This window comes from Centruroides vittatus, unplaced genomic scaffold, assembly GCF_030686945.1.
Source record: "Centruroides vittatus isolate TY-2023 unplaced genomic scaffold, ASM3068694v2 contig_900, whole genome shotgun sequence".
Taxonomy (NCBI): Eukaryota; Metazoa; Arthropoda; class Arachnida; order Scorpiones; family Buthidae; genus Centruroides; species Centruroides vittatus.
The window spans coordinates 2,139,141-2,153,410 of record NW_027122591.1 but is presented as its reverse complement, the minus strand read 5'-3'; the positions used below and the strand labels follow the sequence as shown (position 1 = coordinate 2,153,410).

General features: G+C 28.8%; 2 protein-coding genes across 2 annotated transcripts in view; one reads left to right on the top strand and one right to left on the bottom strand.

Annotated features, from left to right (window-relative positions):
* LOC136984026 (coiled-coil domain-containing protein 130 homolog) overlaps positions 1-14,270 on the bottom strand; it is a 274,187-nt gene that overhangs the window by 234,983 nt on the left and 24,934 nt on the right. The gene's annotated exons all lie outside the window — the stretch shown is intronic.
* The window catches only part of LOC136984023 (EF-hand calcium-binding domain-containing protein 14-like), a 41,435-nt gene continuing 30,051 nt past the window's right edge, over positions 2,887-14,270 (top strand). The window contains exon 1 of the mRNA XM_067280934.1: positions 2,887-3,091. Within this exon, the coding sequence (XP_067137035.1) occupies positions 2,985-3,091 (107 nt within the window). The 5' untranslated portion in view covers positions 2,887-2,984. The remainder of the gene's footprint in view (positions 3,092-14,270) is intronic.

Sequence of the window (14,270 nt, the reverse complement as noted above, 5' to 3'; positions counted from 1 at the left end):
AGAAAACATGTTCAAAACGACTGTCTTCACGGGAAATACAAAAATGTAGACAGTCGTGGCATTACGGATGGCACTAGCACTGTTTCACAGGCCTGTCGTGTACTCTTACCACGATCTCCCAACACCCCCCGTTCATCCTAGGTATACATCGTAAACAGGTGAATACATAAAAAAAATTCTACAGGGGTCAAGTCTAGGGAACGTAGTGTCCGTGGAACAGGGTCGTAGTCGTGTTGTCCTATCCAGTGGTTGCAAAACTGTTCTGCAATCCACCTATGCAAATGTGTCCCGAAATAAGGTGGCACTCCAGCGTGCTCTTATGAAACCTGCTGTACTTTCGCCAATGGCAAGTCATTATACTAATCGTCCACCGTCGTTTATAGGATATTCATATATCAGTCACTATTCATACAATGAATACGGGACCGAGAAACCGCTTCCCAACTTCCGCACCAAACATTGTTCCCAGCTTCCGCACCAAACTTTGTGTCGCGTATGTCGCGTGCATCGTGGAGCCCGCTCTGTCTAATGGAGCACATTGTGACAGTTATACTCCATTCCGTGAAAACAGTGCCTCGTCCGTCCTTAAACTGTGCTGAAGGAATTATGGTTCGTTATGTTATAAATTTAATATCATACTGCACCACTGCTGTGGGCAGTATGTTCGACAACTCTTTGTGGCATCTCCTGCATGTTGTGCTGGGTTGCAAATAACAGCGGAATAGGTGCATGTCACGGTTACGTAATATATGGTGTACTGTGTTCGCTGCAATCCAAACCCTAACTTAACCAATGCTGGAAATCTTTTTATGTTCCTGAATAGATGGACACTCTGTATATATAATTAAACATTTAATAAATTATTTTAAATTAAATTTAAAGATATATGTATTTTAAAAATTTAATAGACGTACCTAAAACCGAAAAAAAAACTTTTTGGGTCAAAGTTTGTAATAATTTCAAGTTATTTAAATTTTTCTAATAGCAAAATCCCATTTTTGTAAAATTAAACATTAAATTTCAATTAAATCTGATAAGAATTTCAAGAAATTCCTAAATATTTATTCTTTATTAACGAGATTTTTATATTTAAAAATTTCTTAATTTAAAACATTCGTAAGATTTTCATTTTTATTATTTTCTTTTCTTTTCGTTTAAAAAAATTTCCTGATAGAATTTAAAACCCAAAAACAGTGACATATTTTTAAATTATTGAAAGCTTTGATAAAATATTAAGTAACAAGATTTTTTATTGTGTAAAGGGTTACCAAGAAAATTGTTTTAATTTTAAACAATTAAAACAATTGTAAGACAAGCTATACAAACTTCCTCTTACTTTTTATTTGGACTTTGTTTCACGAGCGTGGTAATAGTCTCATTTTAAGATTTTACCTATTATAAAAAAATTAAATAAACAAATAAACCATTAGATTTTTTTAAAAAGATTTTTTAAAATCGTATCAATTATTTGCTTCCGGGAGAAATTATATTTTGCATAAATTTTTAATGAAAATTCCAGAAGGGAGTACAGATGTTTACGCCTAGATAGACACAGCTAAACTCATTTTTTTTCTTTATTTTCCATATAAGGGAACATTGAATATTATTTCTAGTTTGTTTAACTTATACAGCTATTTAGTTTAAATTGATACTTCGCACGACATGATTATTAAATCAGCAATATGTAGTTATGTAGAGCTTAAGGTTAATTTCTTCTGTGACCCATATAAAATAATTCGAACGATGTTTTTATCTATATAATACTGTTTAATTTTTCCAGTTACAATTAATCTATTCTGTGTATATGTACCTATAAAATTACTTGCTTTTTTATTAATATTTTAATTAACAAATCAGATTTTTTATAAAAATAAAGTTTTCCATTAAAATATTTAATGTGCCACAAAGTAATGGTATTCTCTTTAAATGGAGTTTAACACCATTTCGTCATAATAATTTTAATATACTCAATCAGAAGTTGGTTAATTAATAGCAAATTTCGAGAATAATTTTTGATTTATTATATAATTAATATAAATAATATGTAAAATTCAAATATAAACAACGATCGCATCTATTTTAAAAGCTTTTATATTGAAATATATCCATAAAAATTATTTCATAATATAAAACAATAATAAATTAGTTTATTTATTTATTTATTTTTGGAAAAAATTTCCTATAAATAATTGATTTTGATCTCAGATTACTATTCAAGTTAAAACTAATTATTCCTAGAATATAAATGATAATAATGCCCGGAGACATCTTCAAGGCCAATGTTTACCAGCTGATTGGAATACACGTGCATTAACACAGGGCGTAAACAAAATCAGGTTAACTTCCGCGTATTACTTTAGTATTATTATTATGAAATTGCCGTCGCTTGTTAATTACATTTTAACGGGGGTTAAACTTAATTATAAACGATGAGGAGGCATTTTATTTCGATCCAGTAATGCAATTAATGAATTAATTAATTGCCGAACCAATATGCAATTTTAAAATATTGATCGATGACAATAAATTATTTTACAATAAATATAGCCTACATTTTAATACACGTATTACGTGATTGTAATTATTATATTATTGCGTCATTTTGTCAGATTGTGTATTATTTGAATTTTATTTAGTGTAAAATGACGTCATAAAAATTATATCCAATTAAAAAAAAAAGTGTAATTTTAAATTAAGTATTTATAAACTCGGCTGTACTTTGTGTTAAAATACAATCTTTTATAATTTAAATTTTAAAATAGTTTTAAAAATTTAATTTTTAATAATTCTTAAATGTTTGACGTATATATATTTTTTTTCAATTCGTCGAATTTTAATTTAATTTATTTTTTTTTAATTGGGCTACATTTGTGCTATTGGTCGAAGGCGTCTATACGACTTCAGTAGAGACGGCAGTAAACAAAGATGGCGATTTTCGTTTCGATGTTTTCGAACGTTTGAATATTGACTGATGACGCGAGAAGATGCAGAACCATGCCGATGGACTTAAACTGTTAGAATTAACTAAGAGTGAATCCGATTCCGATTCCCCGCAGTTTTCTCTACCCAAACGAAAAGTTCGTTTTAAAAAGTTAGTCCGTATTTTTTTTTTATTATTATATTTAATAATAATTAGGTTATAATAATATATTTTAAATTAAATATATTTATTTTTAAAATTGGATACGTTTATTTAGGTAATTTAAAGCACGATTTAACTTTACCTTCGCGTTATCTCTGTTAAATTGTATGATTTGACAGTGAAGTATTTTAGGATTTAATAATGAAAGGTAAACAGTGTGATTACTTAGATTGAGGGAAACCATGGAAATAATCTGGAGAAAAATCAGTTTGTTAAATAAGTGTATTGCTAGACAGCTGTTTATTTGTTATGGTTGGTCTTACTTTACTTGAGAAACAATATGTTTGAATTAATTTCACATAAAATCATATTGCATCTGTTTACTGAAAAGAACACTCTTCCATCAGAATAGCTTGAGAAAATTTTAATGTGACAAAATGTGAATTTGAAGAAATAAATGGGATAAATGTTTGGTTCAGTAAGACAAACCTTATAAATGAAATGATTTTAGAACCATTTCGTAACATACGAAGAAATATTTGACGGAATAGATGGTTAAACCGGTCGTATAAATGGAAAAAAGTTTTATTAAAAGGTTTTCATAACTGTTCTCTTAACTGAGTGATTTAGCTTGTTTATTTATTAATCGGAATTATGCCGAGTTTCCTATAGAAAATTTGTTTCGTTGAAGCTACGATAGAACTTTGATTATTCAAACTAATTCATTTTGCAGGTGATTCGAATAATCAAAAATCCATATAAGGGGATTAACATGTAAAAAATGAAATTATATGGTATCAACACAACATTGTACGTATACTGTATCTACTTATTCATCAATGTGAAAGTAATATACTACTGATCACTTAGATATAAAATGTGATTTCTAGTATATTTGAATTGTGTATATTTATATAAATGTGCTTAATTATGAATTTTATGTTATTAAATTAACATATTTATATTCTTGAAACGTCTGTCTACGTGCAGTAGATACTAAATGGCTTTGAATAATTCCTGTTTACTGTTTACATTATTTATCACTTTTAACTATGCTATACATATTCTGCAGAGCATGCAATAACAAACAGAACAGTATGCAATGTAACGAAATTCAGGTGAAATCTGTAGAGATTTTAAAAATGCATTGTGCTTGTTTTAGCTATATTGAAACCTAGATTAATTAGAAGATAATGATTAAAGCTTTTTAAAAGATTTATTTAAAAAAAGACAAAACTTGGAAATACATAAAGTGAGAGGCATGGAACATTTTATAAAAAGTTTACAAAACTTGGCAACATCTACATCAATAAATACACACAAATTAAATTGACATAAAATTGCAGCTCTGAATGAGGTGGTTGGGACTTTTTTACAGCTGTAGACCATGCCCATAGAAGTAAAAAAAAGTCAAAGGAACCAATGTTCTGTCTACACGTGACCCTTTGCAAGATATAGCTCCTCCTGAAATCAGCCTATCTGAAACTTTGAAGACACTCAAAACTGGGGTAAAATTTAAAAGTGAAAAAATCCAGAGGTATTTCTCAAAACAATGATAAAAATCAACTGTATTTCACTTTACTCGAGATAGCTAAAAGCTTAAAATATGAGAAATGTTAGTGCACCAACCACTTCCAGGGTGCAATCAGAGTTGTGTTGCATACTTCATTAAGTCTATCATGTATTTATAGAACATTGGATTTGGGAGGCTTATCTTCAAAAGATCACATTTAGACTATCAGTTCCTTTGACATTTTTAGTCCTGTGGGCATGGTCTACAACTCTAATAAGGTCCCAATCACCTCATTCAGAGCTGAAATTTTACAAATCAAGCCACTGCTTATTTTATATTAACAATTTTTATTAAACAAAATAAATTTTTTGATTAAATACTTAACAATTCTCAGTTTAGAAACATCTATTTAATGATTTAGAATGATGAAGGAAGAATTCTTATATATAACAAAGTAGTTTTTATTTATTTGTACATTTGACAATTGAAAACAAAAATTAGTAACATACTGCATTATTTAAGTTCATAACTCTGCATTGATTAGAATAAGACTTGTAAATAGTCTTCCTTACAATATTCTGGAAACTAAAATGAATCTCAATCAATCATTTAAACTTTAAAAAACTGCATTGTAGTTTCAAATAATTTTAGTATGGTTATAAAGTTTCACAATAATTCAAAATAAAATTTAGCTTTTCTCTAATTTCATATGCTTTTCTTTAGAAAATTAATAGATTTTTATTGATATCATTGCAAACACCAATAATTTTATAACTATAGTTTTGATAAAAGTAATGTCTGATACTGGTTTTTAGTTTACAAGTTTTGATATCAACAAAGAAACAGTAGTTATTTACTTTTGCTCATTTACTACTATAGAATTTTCTTTTTTAATTTTAATATTTGTGTTTCTTTTACAACAATATTCCACATTTTAAACTTATACAAAATGCTTTCTTACCCTAAATTTTTTCTTTGATCCCCTTGACTTTCTCCATTGAGTTCTTTTCTTTTTCAAAATGTTTTTTTTATTATTCATGATAGTCATGATTAATTATTTTAAGTTTTCAAATTTATTTAAGTCCATTTTGTTCAGAATTATTTCATTGAGACTTATGAAATTATGATACACTCAAACCTGTTTTTGTGCGATTTTTTATATGTGCAATGTGTTTTGTGCAATTATTTTTGTGCAGTATACCAATTTGATTGAAATTCATATACCGCACACAAAAAATCACACAAAACAAATCGCACAAAAAAAGACCGCACAAAAACAGGTTTGAGTGTACTTTTAAATTAAATACTGTTTTTATTATAACAAAATTCTAAAATATGTATAGTCAGTAATAATTTCAAATAAGAAATTAAGGTTCTTTTCCATTAATGGGGGGTGCCAGTTGTAACTTTAATTCAATGCATGATACTGTAGTCCACATTGCTCCACTAAGACTATCACATTTAACTATTTATCCCACACAACTATGCCAGCTTCAAATAGCCCACTCGATTGTTCATGAAGTACTTGATGTATATAGTTGTAGGGGGTAAGTTCCCATACCCCTGAGAAGTGCACGACTACATGCGAAGCATGTAGAATAGGCAGTATACTGATACATGTTAAAAACTGATCTTTGGAAGCAAATGTCTCATGGAGGGTCAACAATTCAGGGGGTGGTGAGAAACCCCTCATTCAGAGCTTGAATCTTACCCATTGCTGTACCTATTCTCTGGTATCTCGTTAACAGAAAAGTATAAAAATTAATTCAAAATATATCTGCATATGTTATTTAGTCTTATAGAAAATTTGTTTCATTGAAGCTACAATAGAACTTTGATTATTTGAACTACCGTATTTTACGGACTATAAGACGCACTTTTTTCTTCGAAAAATTGCTTCCAAAATTCAGGTGCGTCTTATAGTCTGTAAAATACAGTAATTCATTTTGCAGGTGATTCGAATAATCAAAAATCCATATACCATATTTTACAGACTATAAGACGCATTTTTTTCGAAAAATTGCCTCCAAAATTCAGGTGCGTCTTATAGTCCGTAGCATCTTATATGTATTTTATATGTATTTAAAAAAAAAAAAAATGCTTAAAAATTAAAGTGCGTCTTATAGTCTGTAGCGTCTTATAGTCCGTAAAATACGGTAAGTGGATTAACATGTAAAAAATGAAATTATAGGGTAGCAACACAATATTGTACATATACTGTATTTACTTATTCATCAATGTGCAAGTAATATACTACTGATCACTTAGATTTGTCATAGTAAATAGGTGTCACTGTTCATGAAGTTGCATGACTTAAGAGAATTGTAGTGTGATGTCAGCGGGAGAGAGAAAGGAGGACAAGTAATGGTTCGGATAATCAGAGTTCTACCATATCTTCATATTTAAAATATCTAAAGTTGACCTGGGAAATTTGAAAATGTGCTAAAATATAATTTATTTTGTTTCTATATTTAATTCTGTTCCATGTTAATTTAAAAATGTTTTTCATCTTTCTATTAGAATAGCTTTGCATTCATCAATGTAGATAAAAAGATACTTTTTTAAAGTTGAGGATTTGACCAAATAATTTTGGAACCAATGCACTATTATTACTTTTTCTATAAGTGCTAAATAATATATGTAAGGATAGTAATGACTATTGTTGAGAATACAGTCAAACCTGTTTTTATGCGCTCTTTTTATGTGCGATTTTTATTTGTGCGATTTTTTTAATGCGAATTTTTAATTTGTGCGGTATAGTTGGCGACTAGTCTCGTGCGATTCGTCATGTCTTACGTTGACTTATTATAGCTAAATAAACTTATTATAGCATAAATGCACTTATTATAGTAATATTATTGCATGAATATGCGAAAAATGAAATAATTTATTTTTAAGTCAACAAAACACCACCTGGACAAAAATATGTAAAACAGACGATAGACCAGACGATGCAGTCAAGTGCTGACATCTGTTGTCAATAAATTCTATTTCGTACGGTTTTGAGTTATTTTCTATGTGAGACTTTTTTTTATGCGGTCCCTGTTGACCGCATAAAAAAAAAATATTTTTTAATTGTGTTGCGAAAACTATTATTTACAGCCATTCGTGAAGTTTCGTGAGATTTTTTTTAATGCGGTCCCTATCCCCCGCATAAAAACAGGTTTGACTGTATAGGTAGCTGAACAGGGAATAACTAAATTGTATTAAAATTGTGCCTTGCATTCTATTTTAGAATGGTTGGCATTAAATATGTGCACACTTTTTCTTAGTACTTTAATATTTACATAATTTCAAAAAATTGTTTGATTACAATTTTTAAGAGTGTCTAATAAAAATGCAAATAGATGACAAAATGAATACTCGATCATCTGTTTCATTTTGGAAATGATTGCAGTTTCAAAGGTGAAAATAACAGATCGATTTTATATCTCATATAATATAAAACTGTTGTTTTCACCGTTGGATGTACTGGAATGAACTACTTGCATATACTGTACATTTTATATGTAAAATCTATATTGATTATCTTTTTTTCTAATCTGTTTGAAAGGAAAAATTAATTGAAATGACTATAATTGAAATATATTGCTACAAATCAGTATACTTTTAACTAGTATGTAGCAATAAATTATTGGTTTATCAATTATTTTTATAATAGGTTTGATTTTTTTTTTACTCAATTTGTTATTAGGCCATTTTTTATTTGAAATTTTAAAAAAATTGTAGACTGAATATTTTTTTTTATCTTTTAAATAAATCTTTAAAATTTTACAGATTTCAGTTCCAATTTGTCTTGTAACAGAATATTCAAATAACAAAGTACCTTGACAAACTGTCACATTCTTTCATACTGTTTTATAATAAATTGTAGTACCGATGGACTATAATACTGATATAAATATTTCATTGTTTTCACCTCAATTGATGATGATATTCCTCTTCTTAAAGGAAAAATTATTGTTTAGCGTAGGTTAAATTAAATTGAAAAAGGTATTTAATTGATAGTTTATACAATTTTATGAATTAATATTTTAGGAAAATATACAAAAATTTACATTTAGTTTAGTTTTCTCTGTAAATAAACTTTGAATTATCAAATAAAAAGGAATTATTGTGTAAAATTAAGGATTTTTTATTTAAAAATTAAATTAATTAATTTTATTGTTTCAAAAAATAAATAATTTGTCATATAAATAAAACAAAATAGAACAAAAATTATTCAAAAGAAGCTGAATACGCATAGAGCTATGTAAACAGGCTATCTATAGAGCTTTTCATTCCTTTAAAAGAATGAACTGTACATATGACTGTCATGATAGTAATGAAAGATTTTAAAATATCAATGCAAATTTCATTTCGTATTTCATTTGTCAAAGTATAAGATTTAGGAGTTCTTGTACGCTTCAAAAATATTTTGCATGTTCAAATTAAAATTGCTAAAAATTAAATTCTTCGGCAGGACAATGTACTTAGTCATTGTGTGTTGCCTGAGTTTATGGCCCAAGTATTTTCCTGTACTTTCTCAATTGCTATATTCATAAGATTGTTTTACCAAGCAACTTTTTCTCTTAACAAAGATGAAGAATCTTCAAAATGTATCAGTACATTGTTTTTAAATTATTGAAAACAAGACATCCATCCAGAGACATAATATTCTTGCTTGCAGAAAAAAAAATTTCCAGGAAGTTTCCAAGAGTGGAAGGTCAATGAAGGAAATGTGTTGCTTATAAATGGAGCTAATTTTAACATTTAATTGTTTCTTTCAATAAAGTATCTTTAATATCTTATTTTGCTATCAGATTAATTTTAAAATTAATAAATCTTATATAATCTATCATAAAAATTAACAAAAAAATTACTAAATCTAAATTATTTACATAAGATAATGAAAACAAATTTTATAAAAACCCCAAACTATATGACATAACAAAGATAAGCTTTTATTAAATCTAACTTTGACTTCAATTTAAATCATTCTATGATTTGCATCCAAGTTTACTAAAATAATTTTGGCATATTTTAACAAAAGGTAATTGTATCACTGATTATATTGTGTGCTGTTTAAATCATTAGCATTTAAAATAGCACTAAAACTGCTTATAAATGACACACTTCAAATTAAAGAATTAAGTTTTATATGTTAAAATTATAGACAATTTTTCATATAAAATAAATTAGAAAAATTAATAGCTAAAATTGTTGTATTATATATTGAAATACATGAGGCATTTAAAACAAATTTTTGATATATAAAAATGAATTTGAATCGAGTTTTTTGATGTATTTTTGAAAAATATAAATGTAAAAGATAAGATTTATTATATTTTAAAAGTGATAGTAATACTTGTGAAACAGCTGTTACTTAAAATTAGTGTAGTTTTGCAACAAAGAAAGCCTTTGTCACATGTTTTAAACCTTGGTTGTTTATGCATAGAAACAAGACATGTAAATAGTAAATTGACTTTCTGCCAACTTTTAATTAATTCTTACAGCAGTTTCTAAGTATTATATTAAATAAACATGTTTATCAAAATATAACCAAATATCAAATAATTACTGTGGAAAATTAGACAAATTAAATACATAAAATATTTTAAACAGTTTTTAAAATTAATTTAGCTTTTCTAATGTTAAATATTTTGTAAATAGTATATAGATAATTAATATGGCTAATAAAATAAGTTTTACAAGTTAAATGATTAAATAGTGCAGTGTTTATCACATGCAATGATTACACTTAGATAACTTTTTATTTATACAAATATTATATTAGTTCCATAGAAGGGAATGGTACAGTAGATTAAAGATTATTACAACACAGTTTTCATAAACGTAGTTACCTTAAAAAAGTGGTGTAATTTGTTTTAATTCTTTAAATAGACAAAATTTCCTATTACATTAATGTATAGAATATTATTCTTATTATGTAAAATCAAGAGATTTAAAATAAGTGAAAGATGAGATAGTTAAAACAACTATTCATATTGTGTATTTTGAAGTGACCATAAGGATTTCTTAAATTATTAAAAAAATTTATTACAAAAATTATAATAAATGTTGTAGTCTACAAAATAACTTTTAACCCTTCATTTCCTATGTCAAAATTGATGAAGAAAATCTCATTTACATATACCTCCCAATGAAGCAGGATTCAAAACTGTGAGTTTAGCAGTGGAATACCATCATTGGAAGTGGTGGAAGCGCCACTTCCCTTGTATTTTCTAAAAAATAAATACATATTGTGCGATTATTTTCATATTTTAACGTATTTTGGATTAATTAAAATTAATATTTTATTATAACTGCATTATGTATCTTATTACAAATTTCTATACTACATGTGAAAAAAAAACGATAAGATCGCTATTGTATATTTGAATATCAGTGGCGGAATGGAAGCATTGTATTGTCGAAACTGGGTCAGCTTCCAAACAGCCAGATTATAGGCATTCGTGCATGTGCTTTACAGAGCACCAATCTCATGCAGTTTAACTGGTGGAAGCTACACACATGTAACGCTTCCAATGATTCTATCTCGGACTGGTTCTGGGCTGTTAGCCACCTGCCTGCTAGATATTTGGCTGCCCTTGCCTGATTATGTGAATCATAAATACATTTATAACTTAACCCAACTGGTAGGAGTTTACTGGTATGTTTTTATGATAGTTCTGTATAGTTGACAAAAGGGGTGTACTATAGATTACTCCCTATGGAATTTCAGGACTTTGATTATATATTTGAACTCAGGGGACCGAGACGAGTTCAACGGTACCCTATTTTTGGACCGGAGACGAAAAATAAAAAAGTTATCACACTTTTTAAGTTACCATACTTTTTTAATGCTCTCATGCAGACGGCACCGTAGTTGCTAGTATTGCCATCTTGCGGTAAAGTTTGCAAACCGTGACGTCGGACTACGGTCATCTCCCGGAGCATTAAACACGCGATGTGAGAGCGGAGAGAGCGACGCGACTTCCGATCATCGCGCGATTGCCATTTCGGTTAATGTTACTTATGGCAGCGAACATGGCGGCCCGACTGACCTCTCGTATGGGAGCCACCACATGCCGCCATGTGCTAAACTAGTGATCGATTCACGGTAGTTCTTGAACAAAGTAAAAAAAAGGGGGGGAAACGTCTACTAAAGGCAATTTTAACAGCAAGCACGCGACTCCCGATTGCGATAGCGAGGTCGACTTAGCGGAGAGCGACGCGACTCCCTATCATCGCGCGATCGCTGGAAAAAAGTATGATAACTGTTTTATTTTTCGTCTCCGGTCCAAAAGTAGAGTATCGTTGAACTCGTCTCTGTCCCCGAGTTCAGATATATACCCAAACACACGAAATTCCATAGGGAGTAATCTATAGTATACCCGACAAAAGTTTAAAAAAAATCCATTAAAATATTTGATATTTTTATTCTGCTCTCCCATCTTATATTACTTACGGATTTCAATGTTAAACCAGTGATATTATGATTTTGTATGTCCCATCTATAAGAGTATGTAGTAGTGATGTAACGAATATTCGGTTACTACCCGGTATTCGGCTGAATACCAAATATTTAATCACTATTCGGCCGAATACCGAATACCTGAAAACAGGAGTAAGAAATAACAAAAACACAGTAAATTAATCATTTTGATAACTTTTATTAATGCTGAACATTAAATTATAATTATTAAAGTTAATAAGAAATAGCATCTAACTCTAGTATTAAATTATTTCGTAATTGAATAATATTATAGTCTTTATCTAGCCTCTTTATCTTATGGCATTGATGGCGTGTAGGTTAGAATGTATCGGGCATTGATGTTATTGTTTAGTTAATTATGTTATATTCGTATTCGCGTATATTTTAATATTTATACGATATCTTAAAATGAGTTACGAAACGTTTTATTGAAACTTATCGTATTTAATGAAAGAATTATTTATCTATTTCTAGAAGATGAGTAACTAATATATAATTTATTTTATATATAAAGCAAACAATGAGCATTTTCATTATATACAAAAGATAACATTTGAAATCATGTTAATTTTAAAAATATTGACAAAAACAATAGCAACAAAATATCACAAAACTTCACAAATAGAAACTCCCCAATAATATATTTGAACTGTTCCACAACTGGGGAGAAACTAGACCATATTATGTCACCACTAAAGTATATCCTTAGGGTACTATTCAGTCTACAAATAGTAAAAACAAAATTTTAGTGTTTAATTAAAGAGTTAAAATGTTCGATTGCAAATAAAATAACTTATAAGTTATAACTTACATCTAAATACCAACAACTTTTGAATCATATCGGGCTATTAACGGCTATTACATAAATTATAAACCAATTTGGTACTAGAGGTAGACATTAGGCTCCATCTCATATTAAATTTAATAATTATAATTTAATTAATTAATTTAAATAATTTAGACGTAATGGAAGAAAAAATCGTAGTGACAGCGGGCCAATAGAGCACGGTGCGCGATCTTTGCCATAATGCGGTTTGCGCGCCAATTTTCGTACGTGCGTTAATCAAGCCGAATAGTTTGGCCGAATATTCGGTATTCGGCCACGCTCCTAGCCGAATATTCGGTATTCGGTTGAGGCCGAATATACTATTCGTTACATCACTAGTATGTAGAAAAAAAGTGTACAAATTCTTGTACAATGTTAAAAAATTAACTGTTACTTTGGCAGCATCATTTACAACCAAATTTAATGAATGATATGCACAAGTTACAAAAAAACTCCAGAATTTATTTTTTTTAAATTTACGATTTATATATCCATTGTCATAAAATTTGTCTTTCCACTGTTTTCCCAAGACTACAAATATTCAGGTACAAAGTAACTGGTTTCTACTTATTTTTACTTAAGAAGTAATTAAATAATTAAGAGATTAGGGAATTTGGGACATAAATAAAACCCTTCCGAAAGAACCAGAATTTTACTTAAACAAAAGCTTAACCAAACCAATCTCTAGCCCAGTACAGTGGGGACTAATTTCTTCGTAATATTAGATGATAATCACAGAAATTTTTCCAGTTCAATGAGAGTGACTAAAAACTTGTAAATTTTGGACACTGGTCCTAAAATGAATTAGTTAGAAAACAAATGATGGACAATCTACTTAGTATTAAGTTTAACATATTTACATTTTTACAGCTACGATGAGAAACGTTTAAAATTTACAACAACCCTGTCACGTTCTTTGAGGTACAGTACACTAGTGATGCAACAAGAGGCATTTGACATTGATCGGTATCGGCACCCTTGTGATTTGGCATGCGCACACTGCACACCTACCTGGACCATCTCTGATTCCATCCATTAGCCACTCATATTGAGCTATTTGACTAAGTGGATTGTTTTAAAATTTAAAAAGTAAAGAATATTTTATGTTATTTTTATGTACGTTTCTTTACAAAGCTACGCTTAATTATAATTTTCTTTAAAAGTATATTAATACAATTGAACAATATATTGTACCAGGTATGTGTATCCACCATACATTTTATTTCGCCAAGTAAGTTTTTATAATTTATTATTAATTTTAGCCCTTATATCATGGCTAGCGATTTAGAATGTAATTGTGATATTAAAAATACATTTAGAGAAGTGTACAGTTTTTACTGGCTTATCGAACAAATGAATACGAATGGACCCT